Here is a 22,506-nt window from a genome sequence, read left to right on the forward strand (position 1 = left end):
ATTACATTCAGGAAGCAACTGAGGTGAGGATATGTTGAATATTGTCTTTAAGAATGATTATGTTATGACATCTCCTGTCCCCCTTTTCCTAGATTACTCTACATGACTCACATTTTTTTTTAAAAAAATTACAGCTATATCAAAGAACATGGGATGACTTTATTTAGTCACATTCCATGTTTCTTAGCATAACTGCAAATTGAAAATAAGCACTTACGATACTGCTGGAGATAGAGCTAAAGAAGGACTTTATAGTCTGAAATGTTCTAAAATTTGTTCTTAATTACTTTGTGCACATTTTACAATTAAATTTCCATCTCAAGATTTTGCATTTAGATTGTGCACTGCAGTTAAACCCTCAATTTAGAGGAAAGCAGCCGCCACTTTGAAACATTCAGACATTGAAAACTTTTTTTAAAAAAACCCAGACATAACAACTGGATTACCTGAAACTCACAAGAGAAGATTTCATTTCCAAGACGTATTTGTACATTTCCAGATAAAAGGTTTAACATCCCATAGACAAAGACCCTGATAAATATTAAATACTGCAAAAAGAAGTCCTATCATTTTCCATTCTTATCTATACCAATTTCACTGTCCTTTTATATCACAGTTTAGAAAAGAATCCAAGAGGATATAACTGCAATTCACCCATGTTAAAGTGCTTTGGAGGTTAAATTGCCAACAAAGAACAGAGACGCAAACCACTCTGAAACAGGGTTTCAACTAAATGAGAAGGATTTAGTAACACAGGTTCAAAAGAAGGGATGGGGTTGGGGAAGAGTTACAAATTAATTTAATCTTCTGCCTATAGTTTGCAGCTACACTCCAAGTGTCTGGGGCTTAGAAAAAAAGCAACCCAAGGCCACAGAAAGAAGGAAGCTTCCATTTTTAATGTACAAGACCATTAGCTGATAACTTGTGGAATGTGCAACCCCTGCAGAGGGCCATAAGAGAGACAGATGAAATGACATGCATGTTTGGGTCAGCACCTAGACTAGGGAGAAAGGCCACCAGGCCAGGCAGAAAACAAACCCTCTGGAACTGCCACATGAATGAGACAGAATCCCAAGATTAATTCACCTTCATTAAAGAATAATTATCAACATCATCAATCAAATAGGACTACTAAATCAAACTTACATTTCCAATCTGTTGTATCATTTTACAATCATTTTGGGCATGGGAAGCCTGTTTCAAAAAGGCTTACAGAGCTCAACCGAGGGCTAGTAAATCCAAATCAATGTGTGCAATTTGCAGTCAGAACAGGATCTCCTATAAAGGTAAGATTTTGCTGTTCCACATAGCTCATTTATATGCCCCTGATTTAGCAGAAACTGAATAAATTAGGCCACAAAGAACCCACAAACGTATGATAGATGCTTATAATCTCTTTGAGTGTCAAAATCTGGGTCAATACTTGGATGATGCCACACCTGTTAATTCTTCTCATTCCTCTTGATAACCCTACATTTTCTACGGAATATTTGGCAGAGTCCCCAATTTTCATGCCCTACTGTAACTCAGCAGAAATAACTATACCAAAGATTCCATGCTTGTTTATTCCTGTACTTGTTCTATAGTTTCCCCATGCAGAGCTTCTTGGGGCAGGAGCTGGTTCTCTTCTTTTCTGAAAAGCATCATGATGGCACCCTAAGAAGAGTTAATAACAAATCATTGATAGGCACACAAGAAATGTAAGTATGCGTCTTCAAGTCCAATCCACTATTTTATGACTCTTCTTTGGGCACTGAAACATGGGTGCCAAAAGAGCCAGAGAGCATTATAGGTATAATCCTGATTCCTCTTGCCTATCTTATCATCACTTTGGGGAAGACTGTTGGGAGATGCTACCTTTGTTACATCCCAGTTAAATTTAGATAGACCAATTTATAGAATAACCATATATCCACACTTCTTTCTGTTCACGTAATTGTCTCGTTCCTCTCCCCCAGTATAAAGCCTGCCTGCTGTTGCTCAGCAATAAATGCTGGAAAAGGAATGATACATTGAGTTCTCAATCTGGGCAAACTTTACCTAAACTTACACTTTATTGCAGCTTAGTTCACAATCTTCCCCTAATATAGGGTTACCTCCCAGTGCAGCAAATGGATAAATCATCCTGGAATATTACTCTGGCTAAGTTTCACTGTGACTGGAGCATATGCGCTTCCAAGCCACTGAAGCAGAGCCCCATAAAATACACTAATTACTAGACGTTATGGTCACTGAGTGATTGATAGCCCTCTGCAAGGCAACTTCTCAGTTTCCAGTTTTTCTGATGGGCCTCACCCGCCACAGAGGCAATTATTAATTCATGACCTGGGCCTTAGGCACTGAAACCTTTACTTCTGATTTTGCCACCATGAAACAACCACTAAGGCTGGACATCAGTTTTTGCTGCTGCAATGGAAAAGGGATTGCACATTGCTGATTTTCCTTTTGCCAAAATCTCTAACACATGCACACATATATGTAATACTATATTATTTGAAAAACCCAACTGATCCAGAATGCAGCAACTGTCTTCCAACCTGAATTCATAACACGCTCAAAGAGGACTGTGCATTGGCACCTCAACACGGCCACTCATTTTCTTGAGTCTTCCAGCGATGAACAAAGCATGCCAGTTTGACACACAACATCCTTACCACGGCTTGACCTCTACATCGCTCAGATGTGTACCAAAAAGAAAAAAAAAAAAGAACAAGCATTGCAAAAACAAGGAAAAGCCTTGTGGCACCTTTAATATTAAAAAGTTTTATTTGGCCTGTGCTTTCCTAGTCATAGGCCACTTCTTCGGAGGCATTCAGACCAAAGACTCATATGGGCGCTGCTTTTGGTTATGGGAGTAAGACAAAAACAAACTGAGGCAAGAAAGGGACAGCTGCGTTATTGGCACTGACCAAAACTTTCACCAGTGTGTATAATACAACACATTTTCTGTAACTTATTTAATTCGGTCTCACCCCATAACCATAACCAGTGTGTATATAAGGCTGTGGCTTTTATATTGTGGCCCATACATCCAAAAGAGTGCTATGGGCACAAAAGGTCATGCCAAATAAAGCCTTTTAGTATGAAAGATGCCACAGGATTCCTTGTTGTTTTTGCTGTAACAGACTTAACATAGCCACCTCCTTTACCTTAAATAACTATGCATTTCTTTCAGTATGAGCTCTTATGGATTAGATTCTGCCTCCTCAGACATATGGAGAGCAAATATTTAGCTATACATTTATATATACAGGATATATTGTAGTGGGGATGGAGACTAAGTAAAGAGCAATAGAGGCCCCAATAGTTAAAACTCAAGGTGACAGCAGCATTATTAACACAGATAATGAACTTCCAAGCATTGACTATGGGTAACAGGCAGAATGATTAAGTAATGTAGCATAATGGCTGTCTTTTAAACGCAAAGAATTTTGGTTCTTTGAGGCCAGAGTTTTAAGAAAATAATACTTGTCTACACACAAGACTGCAAAGAAAACCACATATATAGTGAGCTCAGAACCCACGGTCTTTATTTAAGCCATTAGAAACACAATAGAATTTATGGAAGTAAACCAATGTCACTCTCTCCCCTTCATGTTTCCTTCATAATTCCTCTTTTCTACAGTAATCATGTCAAAATCAGTGACAGTGTCCTGCAATGTTATAGTGCTCTGAAAAGGGTTTTTATGTGTTGCCATTTCTGAAGTCTGATCCGTGTCCATTTATTCACTTATGTAGAGACTGCTCTACTTGTCCCTTGCAGAATACAGAGGGCACAGAGGGTTGTGTGTCAAACTGGCATGCTTTGTTCATCGCTGGAAGACTCAAGAAAATGAGTGGCCGGGTTGAGGTGCCAATGCACAGTCCTCTTTGAGCGCGTTATGAATTCAGGTTGGAAGACAGTTGCTGCATTCTGGATCAGATGGATTTTTCAAATAATATAGTATTACATATATGTGTGCATGTGTTAGAGATTTTGGCAAAAGGAAAATCAGCAATGTGCAATCACTTTTCCATTGCAACAGCAAAAACTGTCAGCAAAAACTGACAACACCTTAAAAGATAAACAGTAAAGGAGTCCCTGGTGTTGTGGATGCCTGTGCTGAGATCTATAATAGTGCTGACAGGACAGATGTGAGGACAAGGACACTATGGGCATCTACGTTTGCAGCAGCTTCTTGAACTTCTCTCTGTATCCATGTTGTACAACTTATAGTGGGTCAATACTTACGAGTCTGAAGGCTGTCTTAGGAAAAGAATTTATACAAACATTTTTAATGGCAAAATGAAGTTTATTCCCTTTCAGAAGATCTGTTTGGTCTTTAAGGACATAAAGATTCTAGTCACTCTTATGGAGCACAACCCAGAATCCTCAAGCCAGCACTGGACAGAGACTACAATGGCTGGGGGATTCTCAGGGCTACAGTCTCGGGGGTGGAGGGGGGGAATCTTTTCCAGGCTCTGTTTCTTACCTCTCTAAGGTCGTGTAATCACTCAGCAGTAGTCACCCTTCTGGTGCCCTTGCTGGTCCTGGAGCTACATGGATGTGCACGGTATTAGTTAGATGGCATAACCACAGCCAGTGCCACTCTCAGCACCAGCAAGTAGAACGCAAAGACATGAGACAAAGGTGATGGAAAGGTGCTGACAGAGGTTGTGGGGCTCTCCATGAGCAGGTCAGGGGGCTACTAAAATTTGTGACTTGCTTCTTGAATTGTGAGGGATTGCATTGTAAAAATCTTATTTTTAATTTTTTATAAATATAAAGAAAACACACCTCTAAACATCTAATAAAAAAAACTTTAAAAATCTACATACATAGTGCACCCCATCACCGAGACCATTAGGAAGTAACTGTCTATGCCATTTACCCTTGTGGAACCCCCCAAATTGTATAGACTTTTGAATAGGGCTTTGTCCCTTCCCCTTTATTAATACAAATATTGTAGAAATCTTTTAAAGACGATGACAAGCTTATTTGGTCTGTTGTAACAGAGTGATTTAAATCCCTGGCTAGTTCTTTGAATTACTGGTTATAAATGTGTGGTTTTTATAGGTCTGAGAAATTTGCAAATGTGATACAGAAAATTGTTAAAGCAATTTAAAACAAATCATATTGTAACTACTGAAATGTGCCTTGATTCATCCTAATGTGTTCAATTAATGATTACTTGAAATGTTCAAACTAAGAATGAGGAAGAAATGCTACTTTAAATGGGAATAGTTAATATTGAGCTTCTACCTTGTAAAACCAGACATAGAGTTAAAGAGGAGCAACAAGCAACTGGAATGTTCAAAATTAAAAAGAAAGCTACCACTGGACATGAATCTTTCACAATCAAAGCCAACAAAAAGCAGCAGTTATAATGCACACACGCACGCGCACGCACGCACACACACACGCACACACACGCACACACACACACAAAGTTATGCTAAAACTGTTAATGTGTTATTTAACAAAAACAGGATACATACAAATAATATATAAAAAAAGTAAATACAATCAAGTATGTGTTATTAACAATACAACACAGCACAATAATGTACATTGACCAGATTTCCAGATACAGCATTGGTGGAGCTCCTTGAAAGGCAGACAATCCACAGATGCAATTTATTTATTTATTTGGTTTATGCAGTGCCCCATTAGTACAAGCACTGCTCTCAAGCTGTGCCCCACTCTCCACAGCAACAGTATGAGGAGGAATTATATACTGCCCCACATCCACCTATATCGGAGCACTACAAAAATAGGAACTCCATGTGGACTCCCCCAGAAGGTCAAAACCAAGAACACTGAGTGCTTTCATCACCATGCCTCGACTGAGATAATCAACAAGAAACCAGACTTAACATACAACCTCACCCAAACACAGCATGACGCTATACACAGGCTCAAAAATAATCCCAACATGGTGATGAAAGAGGCTGACGGGGGGGGGGGGAATGCGTGCTGTGGTTTTTATGGACAAATCACGGGAAGCTAAGAGACAGTTTTCCAACACTAATTTTACCCAGCTCCTAACCGTGGACTAACCACCACAACAGCAAAAAACATTTACAGAATCTACATGAAGAAATCCTGCCCAGCACACCACAAGAACTTCAACCAGCAACTTTCTACCTGCTACCAAAAATATGCAAACCAGGAAACCCTGGCAGACCCACCGTCACAGTTGGGGCATCTGGATACTTGGACTCCATCCTCAAACCACAGACCTCCTAAGGAAACTTCAGTCTACACACAATCTTCCTGACAACACCATCCTAGCACTCTATATTAACATCCCACACAAAGACAGGCTACAAACTATCACACACAGTATTCAAAACAGGGAAGAAGTCCACAAAGTCACCACCCTCTGCGACTTTGTACTCACACACAATTAATACACCTTTGACAATAAAATCTACCTCCAGATCAATGGAACTGCAATGGGCACTTGCATGGCCTCACAATATGCAAACATTTTTATGGCTGACCTGGAATAAAGCTTTCTTAACTACTACACCCCAAAGCCACTCCACTATCTGAAATACATTGATGACATTTTTTCTGATCTGGACCCATGGAAAGGAATCCCTAGAAAAATTCCACCAGGATTTCAGTAACTTTCACCCAAATATCAACCTCAACCTGGAACAATCTATGAGACAGGAACATCTTTTAGACCAGTGGTCCCCAACCTTGAGCCTCCAGATGTTCTTGGACTTCAACTCCCAGAAATCCTGGCCAGCAGAGGTGGTGGTGAAGGCTTCTGGGAGTTGTAGTCCAAGAACATCTGGAGGCCAAAGGTTGGAGACCACCGTTTTAGACACCACTGTGAAGTTACAACAGGGACATCTTAGCACCATGCTGTATGGGGAGCCCATTGATCAATACAGCTACCTGGACACATCCAGCTTCTATCCTTAACACATAACAAAATCCATTGTGTACAGCTAAGACCTAAGATACAACCACATCTGTTCCAACTCACTAAATAGAGACTCCAAACAGAATGATCTATAAAATGCATTCCTCAGACTACGATGCCCACCCCATATGATTAAGGAGCAAATCAACAAAGCAAGATGTATACCTACAAGTAACTTAAAGGTAAAGTTAGTCCAGTTGTGTCCAACTCTAGGGTGCGGTGCTCATCCCCGTCTCCAGGCCGTAGAGCCAGCGTTTGTCCATAGACAGCTTCCGTGGTCACATGGCCAGCGTGACTAGACACAGAATGCCATTATCAAGGTGTTACCTATTTATCTACTCACATTTACATGCTTTTGAACTGCTAGATTGGCAGGAGCTGGGACAAGCAATGAGAACTCACTCTGTCATGTGGATTCAATCTTACAACTGCTGGTCTTCTGACCTTGCAGCACAGAGGCTTCTGCGATTTAACCCGCAGCGCCACCACATCCCAGAAGTAACTTACTTCAAGACAAAAATGACAAAACACCACTAGTTGTCACTTACAGTCCACAACTGAGTCCATTTACAGGCATCTTAAGTGATCTCCAGACCATCCTAGACAAGAACACTTCACTCTCCAAAGCCCTTGGTGGGAGACCCATATTGTCTACAGACAAACCCCCAACCGCATGCAAACACTAAAACACAGTGGACCACCAAATTGCAAAATGGACAGGGGGACTAAACAGGCCCAGATGACAAGTCTGACCACACATCTATTCTGGCAACACAATTATGGGAACTAACAATGCCACATACAATATCAAAAGCACCTTCACTTCCTCCTCAGCTAATGTGATCAATGTCATCTTTTGCCAACAATGCCCCTCTGCACTCTACGTAGGACAAACAGGAAATGGGTCACAAACCACAATAGAAACCACAATACACAGAAACCTATCTCCAACCATTTCAATCTACGAGGACATTCTGTAGAAGATATGGAAGTCACTATTTTAGAACAGAATAGTTACAAGATGGGGGATACCTGGCTCAGCAAAACTATGAGCAAGAAGGATCTTGGAATTGTCATAGATCACAAGCTAAATATGAGCCAACAGTGTGATGTGGCTACAAAAAAGGCTAATGCTATTTTAGGCTGCATTAATAGAACCCACAAGGAGCTAGTCCCCCTCTACTCAGCACTGGTTAGGCCTCACCTTGAGTATTTTGCTCAGTTTGGGACACCACACTTCAAGAAGGATGCCAACAAATTGGAACAAGTTCAGAGGAGGGCAACAAGAGTGATAAGGGGGCTGGAAACCAAGCCTTATGAGGAAAGGCTGAAAGAATTGGGCATGTTTAGCCTTGAGAAAAGAAGATTCGGGGGTGATATGATAGCACTTTTCAAATATTTGAAAGGCTGTCATACAGAGGAGGGGCAAGATCTGTTCTTAATCATCCCAGAGTGCAGGACATGCAACAATGGGCTCAAGTTAAAGGAAGCCAGACTTCGGTTCAATATCAGGAAAAACTTCTTAACTGTTAGAGCAGTACGACAGTGGAACCAGTTATCTCGGCAGTTGGTAAGTGCTCCAACACTGGAAGCATCCAAGAAAAACTTAGATAATCACCTGGCAGATATGCTTTGATTGTATACCTGCACTGAGCAGGGGGTTGGACTTGACGGCCTTGTAGGCCCCTTCCAACTTCACTTTTCTATGATTCTATGAAATCAAGAATACAGAGAGAAACAGCTGAGATAAAATATATACTGTGGTGCCCCGCATAGCAACGTTAATCCATTCCAGGATTAACGTCGCTATCCGGAAACATCACTATGCGGGGGGGGGGAACCCCACAGGAACACATTAAACTCCGTTTAATGCATTCCTAAGGGGACAAAACTCACCTTTATGCGAAAATCCTCCATACGGCCACCATTTCCGCTGCCCGGTGAGGAATCCAGGCAAAAACACAGCAGGCAGCCATTTTGCCATCTTCTCCGCTCCAGCCCCTCCCCCTCCCTGCCTTACAGCTGACCCGCGCTGCTCTTAGAAGCTTGCCCAGCAGGTAAACAGGCAGTGGAAATGCACTGGGGAAGCCTCTGAAAGCGGCGTTTTGCCGGGGTGGGGGTGGGTGAGGGTGTGGCAGGGGCAGGCCCGCCCCCCCAGAGCCCCCATTGCACCGCTTTCAGAAGCCTCCTGGGGCTTCTTCAGCAGTGAAAATGCACCTCTGAAAGCCCCGCTTTGCCGCGGGGGGCGCGCTGGGGGGGGGCCTTTGCTAAGATCCCTGGCCCCGCCGATCCGCTATGCAAAAATGGGGCATTTGTGATGATGGGGGGGGGAAGCCATCATCGCAAAGCAATTTTCCCCTATAGGGAACATTGCAATGCGATCACTTTTGCAATCGCAAAATCCACATCGCTATGTGGATTCATCGTTAAACGGGGCACCCATTAAGCAAGGCACCACTGTACTCACCATGGAGACCCATATAAATGGATTGAATATAAGCCAAGGTTTCTTAAGTCCTTGCCAAATGTAATACTTCTTCTGTTATCTACTGTCACTGTTATTTTCTTCACAACTACCAAGGCCATCTCTCATCGCAAGGCTCAAAGGCAAACACTGTCAATATTCCCTACATTAACACACGTGATTTCTCTGCTGTCTTCTTTTACTTTTATATTTACTTTTATACACTCTTTCCCCTACTCTCTTGAGTTTTAACTGAATCCTCAGTCCCCACCCCCCACCCCAAAAAGATTAAAAGAATTCAAAAAAGAGGTTGTACAATTCCAAAACAGTGCAAAAGAAACAAGTAATGCATATTCAGATGCATATTGAGTGAGCCAAATGAAAGTATTCTCCATAAAATAATAAAAGCTTACTAATTCTGCCTAAAAGTTAACTGCCATCTTAAGTAATCACGGTTGAGCTTCTTTTCCGCGTCTCTATCCTTACTGCATCTATTCCAGCAGCAGATGGACAGATGAATAGCTACTTCGACCACCACTAGCTAGCCTCTTGTTAGATCTTAAATCCATATTCCCCCAACATGATGTTATCCAATCAGATTCAAGTTATTTGTCCAGTAACTTCATCCTCAAAATGTAACTTCTTTCAGCTCCCTCCTTTCAGCCCTCTACAATCTCTACTAATGAGCAATCTGGAACGGAATGTGATGTCTATAGCTCCACATAGTAGATCTTGGTACAGCCTGGAAGAGAGCAAAACAAGTCTTCTTTCTCATGGCAGATAAGCACCACTTGGAGCAGCTTGGAGAAGTAACCCATCTGATGTCCTCACGTCTTTAATCCAGAAGCCAATATGCTAGGCAAATGAGTAAATCACTTGAATGCAAAACCTTTTTCCCAATTCAGATAATCTAGAATAGACTGGCTGTCACAGGTCTGGTCGCTTTGATTAGCCAGGCCGGGCCGGGCAAGGGTCAAGGGAGGAGGTGCTGGCACGACACCGATCTAGTGCTTTGTCAACCTCAAGTGACGTCACTGGCTGAAAGTGAGTAATTCTCACTGGGCAAGACGGTGCGCTGGATGTCTTGATTCATTCTACTGGTTTCAAATAGGAGATTAGGTCCTGTCAGATGGCCTCCACTTTAGCTTTAAAAAATGCTGCAAATTGGGCAGGTGAGATACAAGGGGGAGGCCAATCACTATGACCAATTCCGGATACTATGCGGAATAATTCTGCCGGCTGGCTGGAAGATTCGCTTATCTGGACAGCGAAGTAAGCTTTCTTTGCAGCCTTTATCTTAGAAAGGTAAAGGTTAGACACGATCCTAACAGCTATTAAATTATTTTCTATCGGGTTCCACCTTCAAATGCTCTCTAGTCTTCTCCTGTTCTGCTTTATAGCTCTCAGCTGCTGGTTAAACCAGGGTGCTGGATGAGTTGTGCAATGGAGAAGATGTTTAGGCGCGATTGTGTCTATAGCCCTGGTGGCGGCAGCAGACCAGCCATGCACCATGGCAGAGTCTGGAAGGCTGATTTGTTTCAAGACAAGTCAAGCAGTGAGGAAAGATGATGTTGAAGATGATGACAGTTCCTGAAGCCCTTTTTGTGCTTCAGTCCCAGCTGCTTTACCAGTCTGTATTTGAATGTTGGGACCAATCAATACGACAGAAAAAGAACAGATATAAATGATGACACAAGAAGCATCTCAAACAAAACACCCCAACAATCATTGCAAGGAACTCTTGGGAGTTTTTACAACATGGAAGTGATGCCAATGGTCCCTGCACAATATTACAGGATTTATAACAAAATCTCAAGAGATGACATCTCTCTTGTTCTTGTCCAGTTTATCTTTTTAATAGTACTAGGAAACCCATGAACCTTTATATTTTGCTTTAAGTTTTTCTCAGGAAAACTTTTTAAGGAAGAACATCCACTTCATCTCAAACATTTCCTGGGTACAGTAAGAGGAGGGAAGGGGGACCCAAGTGATCCCCTAGCCCAGTGGAGGCAAATCTTTTTTTGCTCCAGTGCCCAAAATGAGGGGTTGGGGAAGAAACCAGTGGCTGCCATAGTGCCCGGAAGACCAGAACCAGAACAGGAAGTGGCAGTTTCAGGGGGAATCATGGGGATGGACAGGAAGTTAAAGGGGGAATCATGGGGACAGACAGGAAGTTAAAAGGGAAATCATGGGGACAGACAGAAAGTTAAAGGGGGAATCATTGGGACGGATAGGAAGTTAAAGGACCCAGAACAGGAAGAGAAAGGGGGAATCCCAGCTGCAGCCACTTCAAAAGGTTTGTCGCGTGCCAGAAGGGCTTTGTGTGCCAGCGGTGGCATGCATGCCATAGGTTCGCCATCACTGCCCTAGCCCATCTATCTTTGCAAAAACAGTGAGGGTGGGGGGAATTGCTTCTGTCAGGCTTTGCTCCTCTTTCTATCTCCGCCTTTGGCCCTCGAAAATGTGTAAAATATATAACATGGCCCTCAAGCTGAAAAGTCTGGAGACCCCCTGATATAGCTCACTCTGTTTTTCTAAGTTCAGATAGAGATCTTTCCAAATTCTCACAATGTCAAGGTTAGAACCCAGGTCCTTCTGCACATATTTTCTACTGTCTAAGTATGTATTTCTGAGGCAAGAACTCTTCTCTCTTCTTTTTTTACCTACTTTCTCCAAGACTGGGGTTGGGTAACTTAGGCCGGTGTAAGGGACAATTTTCAGGATCCACTGAGGACCACTTAGGCAAGCAAAACTGGAAAGGAATGAAAACAAAAGTTGGCAGACATCCACTTCTGATTTTGAAAAATGGGCATTTTGGCATGTTAAATAATGTAGGGGGAACCTATTTAAGAGGGAAATCCTGGAGACTTCCAACAGTGGTAATACCCAGCATTTTCCTAAGGAACTGTTTTTAGGGGGGATTATGTAGACTTGGGCTGCACTCCCCATCCCCAGGGTCTACATGCACCTCAGAGGGAACCGTGGTGGGACGGATATCAAACATAGTAGTAATTCTTCTGTGATGGTTCTCCTTATTCTCAGCTTATTTTTCAGATAAATTATATTCACAGCTTTGTGTCAGCCACAGAAAAACATAAACCAAGACAAATGGACGATTTATGGAAACTTGTCAAAATACTCTGGATGTTGATTCATATCAGCAAAACAAGAGTCTGCATGAAAAATGCTGACCGAAGTGTTAACGGCACTGACAGGAGTAATACCTGTTTAAATTTAGTTTGACTACTCAGGAAGAAAGCACCTGAATAAAACTGCAGCTTATCCAAAAATATACTATTGGCCTTGAAACTATTTTATACTCTGATGGAAGCCACATATGTCCATAAAGCAAAAAGAAGTGTCCACAGAGGAAGGGCCACAGCCAGATCCAGCATCAACCTGATGCCTCCTCTGATACACACCTGGCCCATCTTTACCGCACGGTGCAGGTGCCCTGAGCCAAGTGGAACCTGCCCAGATTATCTGTTTGTCACCCAGTACCCTTGAAACATAGTTCTAAGCATGAGATTGGGAGAGAGGAGGTTAAAATGGCAGATTGCCTTGTCACTCAGTGCAGTTGAGGGATGCACCTCTTAGTGCTGTAGCTGCTGCCTGTCTTGTTGTCAAGACACGGGGGACATTTTTCTTAAAGCTGCAACCAGCCTCTCATGGCATGGCAATTATTTTTAACATGGAAGAACTAAGGTACAATCTTCAAAATTCAGAGGACAGACAAACAAGCAAACATACATGGGTGGCAAGTAATATAGAGGATCTATGGTGTTCTAATTTTAAAAGCATGCCCAGAAATGTCACATTTACTCTGAATAAAAGGCAGTTATGCTCCTGATTGTGGCTGCAAACCCGTTCCCTACTGCATCATCCCACCCACCCACATCTGCTGTTGTTCACCCTGAAGGGTGTTGTTTTCTGAAAACAGTGCCTTCAGTGCCAAAATGCAGCAGATGGGGAAGAAGGGGTTTCAAAACAAAACTGTCACAAGCCTCTGATCCTGATCCTGAGTCCTGACTATATTTTTATTTCACCCAAAAGTGGTCTGTTCAAGACAGTCATGTAACATGTGGTTTGACTTTCAGAGTAAAAAATGCCGGATCATATGGAGAAAAAGTCTCATCTGTTTTGAAACAGTTCTCCACATTTTACAAAACTCTATATTTTAAGTTTATAAAAAAAAGTTGATAGAAAGAAAGATTGCACTGACTACAGAATGAGAAAAGTCAAGCACATGATCTGAAGGAAAAAACTCAGCAGCCTGACTGCATTGGTCTCCAGACCACCTGTCCTGCAGGCTGAGGTAGTGAGTTGCTCTTTTTGAGGGGCCTTGGAAGGTAAGCTGGTAAATGAAACCATTTCCAGTAGGGAACAATAGTGATCACAGCCTACTGGTGATTTAGAAACAGCCTGGAAACTGAGTTTCTCCAACTCTCTGCTTATTACTCTACCACATGGCTACCGAACTGACAGCACAGAAAAGGCTCTCTGCCATCCAGCAGTAAACTTTGGTCAAGTCCTCCTAGGGCTACCACGCTGTTTGACTAGCAGCCTTTCAGTACTAGATCCCAGGTCTGGAACACATGAGGTAAAGCATTCAGAAAAGAGGATATCTCCCTTTCACAGAATACGTCTGTGACACAACTAATGACGTGACTGCGATGTATTTCTCAGTACAGGCATGTTATTTTACAAAACGAAATCAAGTGTCAGAAATAATCCTCTTTAGCTTTATTATCCAGCAACCCCAATAAATATACAAACTTAGGAGCTAAATTTGATTCAAAAGGGGGAATTTGGATGTTCCGACATAAACTCCAACTTGCATTTCTGAATGCTATTTGACCCATCCCAGGGTCAACAGCAGCACGACTTTCATGGCAATGACCTTGCACGGCTTCCCAGAGCATCACCTTCACCTTTCTCGACACAGCTTCCCTCACTTTCCTCATTTAACACATCACTCAAACCACTCCAATAAAACAACCATCGTGTTGAAGAGAGGTCTCTGAGGAACAGATGATATACCAATTAACAAGGTGCACAGAGACAAATTGTTCCATGCAGCTAACTTGGGAGATAGATGGAGCAAGAGACAGAAAGCAGTTTGGGCTGAAAGAGGCAGGGCGCCTGGATGCAGAAAGGATGACACCATCCTTCCCAGTGCTGTTTGCAGAAAATTCCTGCTGTCAAGTGTAAATCCTGCCCCCAGAATAATTAGTGAGTTGGCTGTTTATATGAAGTTATAGCCATGCAATGTTAACAAGGCAGAAGTAGAAGGGTTGCTCCTAATTGATCGTCACAACAGTCCTGTGAAGTAGGTTAGGCTGAGGGATGTGCCTCATGGCTGAGTCACACAAATCAGGAAAACAGCTGCATGGCAAAACCAAAAGAAAGGAGAAAGGAGAAAGAAAGGTGAAAGGAGAAAACTCCGTCGCGCGCCCCCCCACACACAGATGAATAGCTCACTACGACAAAACACCCTCCTGAAAGGTTGCAATTATGATGGTGATGATGAAAATATCTAGCACACACAAATTCTTCCCACAATACCAAAAGGGCAGCAGGAGAAGAACAGTCCAATAACAAGGTATTTCTATTATGGACATTCCAATCTGGCCCCTCACTTTGCTCTGACCAAGATAAGCACAAATCTTAACCTAAAGCACCCCATCTGCTACACCCTCCAGTGCTCCAGACTGTCAAAACCCTGTTTAGATTACATGTAATGCAAATCGCACCAAACACCTGGTGACCCATGTTGCAGGTATATACAAACAGCAAAAGGCAGTCTGAATCTCAAATTCACTCTATGGCTCAAGAAGGAAATATGGACTTTTCACCTGCAGGGAAATGTCTTCCTGTAGAGCAAATCCATACTAAATGTAACAGAAACACTGAGCAGTATCATTTTAAGCCACTAAGCATGGAAAAGCATGCTCCAAAGCATAATCATCCTGCAGTACATTAAGACATTCCATTCCAAGGCAGCCTTGTCACCTGAGCTGTAAAAAAGGTGCTTCGATCAGTGCCCAGGTCATTGGCATGAAAGCCTCATTCAACGGGGGACAGGGAAGAAAATAGCTTGCCACGTTTGGGCATCAGCTGAGACATCCCGGCTCACTAGGCACAGAGAATTCAAAACAACAACAATGAATTGAAGCTCAGATCTAATGTTTAAGTTATATGAAATCATACAAATGCACTTACCTCCATAAAGGAAATTCCTAGACTCCAAACATCAGAATGAATGCCATATTGCTCTCCTGAAATTCTTTCTGGCTGTTAAAAACAAGTGGGGTGGGTTAGGGTTAGGGAGATAGTTGAATTTAATGGTATAAATTAGACTATTTATTTATTTAAAATATTTTTATCCTGCCTTTATATATAAAAGGACCCAAGGTGGCTTAAATCATTTAAAAAGACACCTAAAAGCAATATATTATTCACACATTAAAACAGAATTAAATAAACACTGTATTAAAATGGTAACAGGGGACAAAACAGAACCCTGGGGGACACCACAAGCAAACAGCCAGCATATCAAATGCGGGTCCCCTAGCATCAGGATCTAAGTTCTCCCCTCCAGGAAAGGCTGAAACCACTGCAAAACAGTCCCTCTAAGTCCCATCCCAGAGAGACATCCTAAAAGGGTACCATAATTGACGGTATTGAAAACTACTGAGAGGTCCAGCAGAATCAAGAGGGACACACTCCTCCTACCCAGTTCCCAGTGCAGGTAATCCACCAAGGTGACCAAAGCAGTGTCCCAAGGTGCTGAAAAGCCAGACTGAAATGGATCTAAATAATCTGTCTCATCCATGAATCCAAGGTACTGAGAAGCCACAACCTGCTCCAGCACCTTGCCCAAGACTGGAACATTAGAGATTGGCTAGTGATTAGCCAACATCACGGGACCCAAGGAGGACTTTTTTGCTAATGGTCTTGCTGGGGTTTAGATTAACAGAGCCTCTAGCCTCTGTGTTTTAGTTATCCTGGCATCTTACCTTGCTGCAAGGAGACATTCATGACTCCTACCCTTGAGCCAGTACTTTTCTGGCAGCTTTTATAAGTCTGGAAGGGCAAGGGTCCAACTGACATGTGGTAGCCTCTCCAAGGGTCCTGTCCAGATTCATCAGGCTGCAGAAACTGAAACTCAACCATCAACACAGGGCAAGGAGGGGCCTTCACAGTTACATTTACAGGACCTGTATCAACTACAGCATCCAAGTCAGTGTGATTTTACCTGCAAAATGACATCCAAATTCTTCACAGTGAGCTACAATGTGGGCTACATTCTCTTCCTGTGGGCCAGCATGTAATAGGCCCTTGACCACTCAAAAAAGATCTGTTGGATGAATATGCATCATTGCTTCCACTGCCACAGAGTAGCTTTCCAATGGGCCCTAGCCCATGTTCAATCCGATTCCCTCCTGGGTTTTCCACTATTGTTGCTCTAGTCTCTGTCCCACTCGTTTCATCACCATCATCTCCCCAGTAAATCAGGGACCAGTCTGACTCTACTTGTGGGAGGGGCCACTTAGGAGCAATAATCCCAACAGCCCTGGCCATTTCCACATAAGAGCAACCAGAACTTCAACACAGCCCCCTGTCAAGGCAACAGGAAACTCCCCAAGAGCACCAGGAAACCTGGTTTCCTTGTGGGAAAGAACAATTTAATTAGTCCCCTACTCCTGCAATGGCCCTGAGTTCCAGTCAGTCTAAATCTCACCAGATAATGATCTGTCCATTACAATGGACCTGCAGATAATTCCTCCACACCCAGATCACCAACATCTACTCCAGTACAGCATGGGTGGGCGCAGATTTTATTTACAACAGACCCATGGTTGTAATGTGGGGACATGAAATCCTAAGCCACTCCTGACAACATTGCCTTGGCATGGACACTGAAGTCCCCCAGCACAACAAGCTGAGAAGATTGCAACACCGCCCACAAGATCAGCTCAGAAGGTGAGACTGTTGAGTAGTGGGGTGGGCAGTACAACAACAGAATCTCCACCCTGTCCCAAGTTCCTGCTTTCAAATACAGTACACACATTCAAATTGGAAAAACTGGAGGATGTGGCACCTGATGATAACGATGGAACCATGGCAGGCCACTGCAGTTCTACCTCTCTACCTCCTAGGTCTTGCCTGTTGCTGCACAGAAAACTCTGGTGGACAAAGCTGAGTGAAGTCCAACAAAGTCTATGTAACCATATGTCTATGAACCAAACCTCATCCAACCACTATATAATGCAAGCAAGGTCAACAAGCTCATTCGTTCAGGATCAAGTCCTGAATAGCTGTTCTTTGTGTCGACATCTAGTGGCAGCACTTTCAACCCAGGGGGCCTGATGCAAAGGCTATCCAAACTATTTAAATCAAGGGACAGTTTATACCCTCCTGCCCTTCTTTCTTTTCCATAATGCTGTAGTTGCTGTTCCCCACAACATCAACTCCTGCCACGAATAACTGTGTTCTCTGACTCCCACCACTACTCTCCCTCCAATGAAAACACATCCCTCCACAAGCAGACAAAGACCCAAGTTAACAATGTCACTTCAGGAACATAAAAGATTTGGCAATAACAGAATGAAACTAGGATGGGAAAAGTATAATCGTGATAAAATGCATCAAGGTGTTTACTGTACTAATGTATATGGATAGCAAAATCTGATTTTCTTGGAATTAGTTTGGATACTGGTATGACGTGGAAAGTGGGAACTAAATTCACTGTTTATTCAGATGCTTTTATGGCACAGGATTCAAAGGCAGAGTTAGAATAATGGGGCTGCAAGGGGGCATAAAATACCATTGAGTCCAATCCCTTACTGAGTGCAGGAATCCAAGTTAAAGTATATCTGACAGATGGCTATCTAGTTTTCTCTTCCATGGCTCTAGCATTGGAACACCTGCCACCTCCCGAAGTAAGTGGATTCATTATTCTACTGCTCTAACAGGAAGTTTTTCCCACTTTGGACACTTTTAAAAGTCAATTAAAAACATGGCTATACATTCAGGCCTTCCCTCCAGTTAATATCTGACTTTTCTTTATTCTCTCCTTATGTATTTTCTATTCTATTGTTGTATTCTGTTTATTACAATATGATTTATATAATTGTGTGTGTGTTTTATATTATTTCACTGTTTTTACTATATTGGAAGCCGCCTAGAGTGGTCTTTTAGAACAGATGGGCGGGGTATAAATCAAATCAAATCAAATCAAATCAAATCAAATCAAATCAAATCAAATCAAATAAATAAATAAATAAATAAATAAATAAATAAATATTCAACTGAAATCTTGCTTCCTGTAATTTAAGCCCATGATTACATGTCCTGCACTCTGGGATGATCAAGAAAATATCCTGCCTCTCCTCTGACAACCATTCAAGTATTTGAGGAGTACCACTGTGTTTCCTCTCAGTCTTCTTTTCTCAAGGCTACATTGCTCAGGTTTTTTTTTTCTGTCTTTCTTCACAGGCTTAGTTTTTAGCCTCCTGATCATCCTTAATGCATTCTAAAATAGCATTTGTTATGCACTGCAAAAATGTTGACATATTTTGTTTTGTCATCTACAAACAAAATATATGTTAACATATTTTGCAGATTCTTCTCACATGTAGTATTACTGAGCCACATATTCTCTATTTTGTAACTGTGCATTTTATTCCTTTTTTCCTAGGTGTAGAACATTTCAGATATCACTGTTAAATTTCATTCTGTTGTTCTCAGTTCAGTGCTCAAGCCTGTCAAGATATTTTTGAATTCTGTTTCCTTCTTGTAAGGTATTAGCTATTCCACCCGATTCTGTCATCCATAAATTTGGACCCTTAATCTAAGCCCTTAATAAAAATGTTGAAGAACATCAGACCCAGGACTGAGCCTTGGGGTATCTCCCTTCTTACCTCCTCCTAGTTTGAGCAACTTAAGGTTCCCTCCATCTGCAGCACCCTAAAAATGGCACAGCTGACACAATCTCAGTCCTCACTATATTAATACCACTCCAGTATATACTGTACGTATTTCTATTTTTAATCCCTCTTAGTTACAAAGTCTTTGATAAGATTAAAACAAAGGCACATATATGTAACAAACAATTAGAAGTCTTGTAACAGTCAAGATGGAGATGGATAATGGGATCAACTTTGAATTTTTCTTTTAATTGAACTTCAGGAACTGCCAACTGAATGCTTGTGCAAAAGGGCACCATCAGTTTGAATGACTACCGGAAACAATGGGACGCATGGTTTCATCAGCAAAACACACTTCTATTTACTTCAAGCTTTTATAATTTCAGCAGCAGATTTTAAGCTGAATTGTTGGGATGGGGTGTTCATTCTTTTGCCGCCGTTAGGAGTCAGAAATCCACGCGTATCTACCGCAGAGATCTACAGACCTATTTCCAGCTACCTTCTTCCCACACTTGACCCACAGCATCACTCTTCTTCCTCCTACTACACAATCCTAGCCCTGTGTCTTGCATCTAACACATCTAACATACTTTTCTGCTTGTATTAAATAAGCAAGGTAGAATGTCATACAAACTCTGCTTTCCTTTCAATGTTTGAAGCTAATGAACAACACAATCTGCAAATAAAAGAGGTTTGGCTAACACCAATTAACAGCCAGTTTAATACCATTCCAGATGGCAAAGAACACAACATAGCCAGCCAGCTACTCAGATGCTATGCTCTAAGTATCGCCAAGGTCGAATACAGTGTGAAATGCAGCAATAAAAAGACTCGAGGAGACTCTTTCCCACTGTGCTGTTAATGCACCTGTCTAGTTCAGGCACCTTGCTCAACTCCTCCTCTCTCCATTCTGTAATAACCCAGAAGCCTTTAGAGGAAAACAAATGTGCCCAAATTAGTGCCAGTCGAACGTGCTTGAGGATGCTTCCTTGCAGCCGCTAATCCCAGGTCAGGAGCTTTTAGCGCCAAGTAAATGTTAAGTAAAAAAACACAGACACAACGGCCTAAATGATCTTTCAGACTCAGCCTTCTAGATGACACAGGAGCCCACAAGCAAAACTCCACCTAGAACAGACTACAGCTCTATCAAACTGAGTTTCAATAAAGAATGGCAAACTTGTCATGTTTTTCTGGGAAGGGGCGCCCTTTGCTTAAGCTGAACAGAAACGAGTGAGCAGGCTTGAACTGCAGTGCATGTGCGGTGTGAGACAGCCATTCCCAGCACCACCACAGCTGCTACACAGGGGAAAATTGTCCTAAGGTGGCTTCATGATCTGGATAGCCACGAGAGGGAAAATAGCACCCTATCTACAAGGTTAATTTTAAAAAGAGTAGCCATAGGATCCACATGGGGAAAAAAACCTCTGGGCTAGGAAATGCCTTGCGAGCTTTTAGCTTGACATCTTACTTTGCATTGGATTTACATTCTGCAAATTTATAAGATCTACATCTGATTAATAGTTCATAAGCTCATCCTTTTTGTAATATTTTAATGATGCAATAAAGGTACTGCTCAGCTCAGACTCTTTTTTGAAAAATACACATTGAACCACGCAAAAAAACAGAATTCTAACACAGAAATGCTGAAAATATAAGGCTTTGAGTATTTATTTATTCATTTAAAATATTTTACCCCACCTTTCTCCTTGAAAAGGACTCAAGGCAGCTTACAACAATGAAAGACAATATTTAAAGTTGAAAGCAATGAGTACAGAATGGTGGTTAACATCATTAAAAGATGATATTTAAACTATCAAAAAATGAATAAGGAGGCATCTTACATCATTAACAGGCAATATTAAGTCAAAGATCAATTAAGTATACAGAAATTTAAAAAATGTCACTCTGAGAAATGAAAAACACAAAATGGAAAACACAGCACTAAAAAGTCAAAACACTAACACAGAACAATCTATCTAAAATTCACACACAGGTAGCTGGTTAGTGAGGGAAGGCTTGCCTGAAGAGAAAGGTGTTTGCCTGCTTGTGGAAGGACAACAAAGATGGCCTGTCCTCCTGTGGAAGGGAGCTGCAAAAGCTGGAAGCAGCAAGAGATCAGGCCCTCTTCTGTGTCCCCGCCAGATACACCTGTTCAGGTGGCAGGACTGAGAGACATCCTAACACCCAAGCTGGCTCATAATAGGAGATATGGTCCTTGAGATATACCTGGAATCCAGGCTATTTTGGGCTTTATAGGTTAAAACCAACACTTTCAATTGTGCCCGGTAACTGATTGGCAGCCAGTGGAGCTGCTGTAACAAGGGGGGGGGGGTTATGTGATCCCTGTAACCAGCCCCAGCCAGCCATCAGGTTGCTGCATTTTGGGCCCGTTAAGAGTTTCCTGACACTTTCCATCAGCAGCCCCACATAGATCGCATTACAGTAACCCAGCCAGGAAGTAACTAGGGTGTGAATCACAGTCACCAGATCAGATCTCTCAAGAAACGGATGTAGCTGGTGCACTCGTTTTAACTATGCAAATTCTGCACTGCCAAGACTTGGGCATCCAGGTTCAGGGATGAATCCAGGAACACCCCCCAAGCTCCACACCTGTTGCCAAAGGGTTGCCAAAGTCAGAATTGATTTGACAGCCCCCCTCCACCACCACAACAAAAGCTGTTGTTGCAGTGTCACATGAAGGAAATAACATAAAATAAAAAACCTTGATACAATGTTTTGCTTCCTGAAAATTTTAGGTTTTTTGTTTGTTTGTTTAATATCCATGCTCCTCATCTGCAAATAAATTTCAAAATATTTCTAGTGGGTAGTTAGTCAGTTGGAGCAAAAACCATGAACAGTCTTGTAGCACCTTAAAAGTCTGAAAAACGTTTATTTGGCAGAGAATGGATAGCCTGAACCGCACCTCCACAAATACACAAAGTGTTAGGAAATGGTCCGATGTCAGGTAAAATCTTGCTTTTACTTTCAGTACCCAACATACACCTTTTGCTCCTCCATTTAACTAGCAGCAGAAGATGAATAAATTATGGAAAATAATATTAAGTGCAGAATAAACTATGCAAATAAATGCTGATAATACTTGCTTTCTCTACAAACAGATCCAGAGAAATATTTTCCTCACATCTCAACCAAAATATGCTAAATCCACTAGGAGCAAAGGAATACTGCT

General features: G+C 42.0%; 1 protein-coding gene across 2 annotated transcripts in view; it reads right to left on the minus strand.

Annotated features, from left to right (window-relative positions):
• Positions 1-22,506, minus strand: part of MAP2K5 (mitogen-activated protein kinase kinase 5) — a 204,179-nt gene that overhangs the window by 78,575 nt on the left and 103,098 nt on the right. For both annotated transcript variants that reach the window (XM_072981835.2, XM_072981834.2), the window contains exon 16: positions 15,607-15,678. In XM_072981835.2, the coding sequence (XP_072837936.2) occupies positions 15,607-15,678 (72 nt within the window). The remainder of the gene's footprint in view (positions 1-15,606; positions 15,679-22,506) is intronic.

This window comes from Pogona vitticeps, chromosome 12 (genome assembly GCF_051106095.1).
Source record: "Pogona vitticeps strain Pit_001003342236 chromosome 12, PviZW2.1, whole genome shotgun sequence".
NCBI lineage: Eukaryota > Metazoa > Chordata > Lepidosauria > Squamata > Agamidae > Pogona > Pogona vitticeps.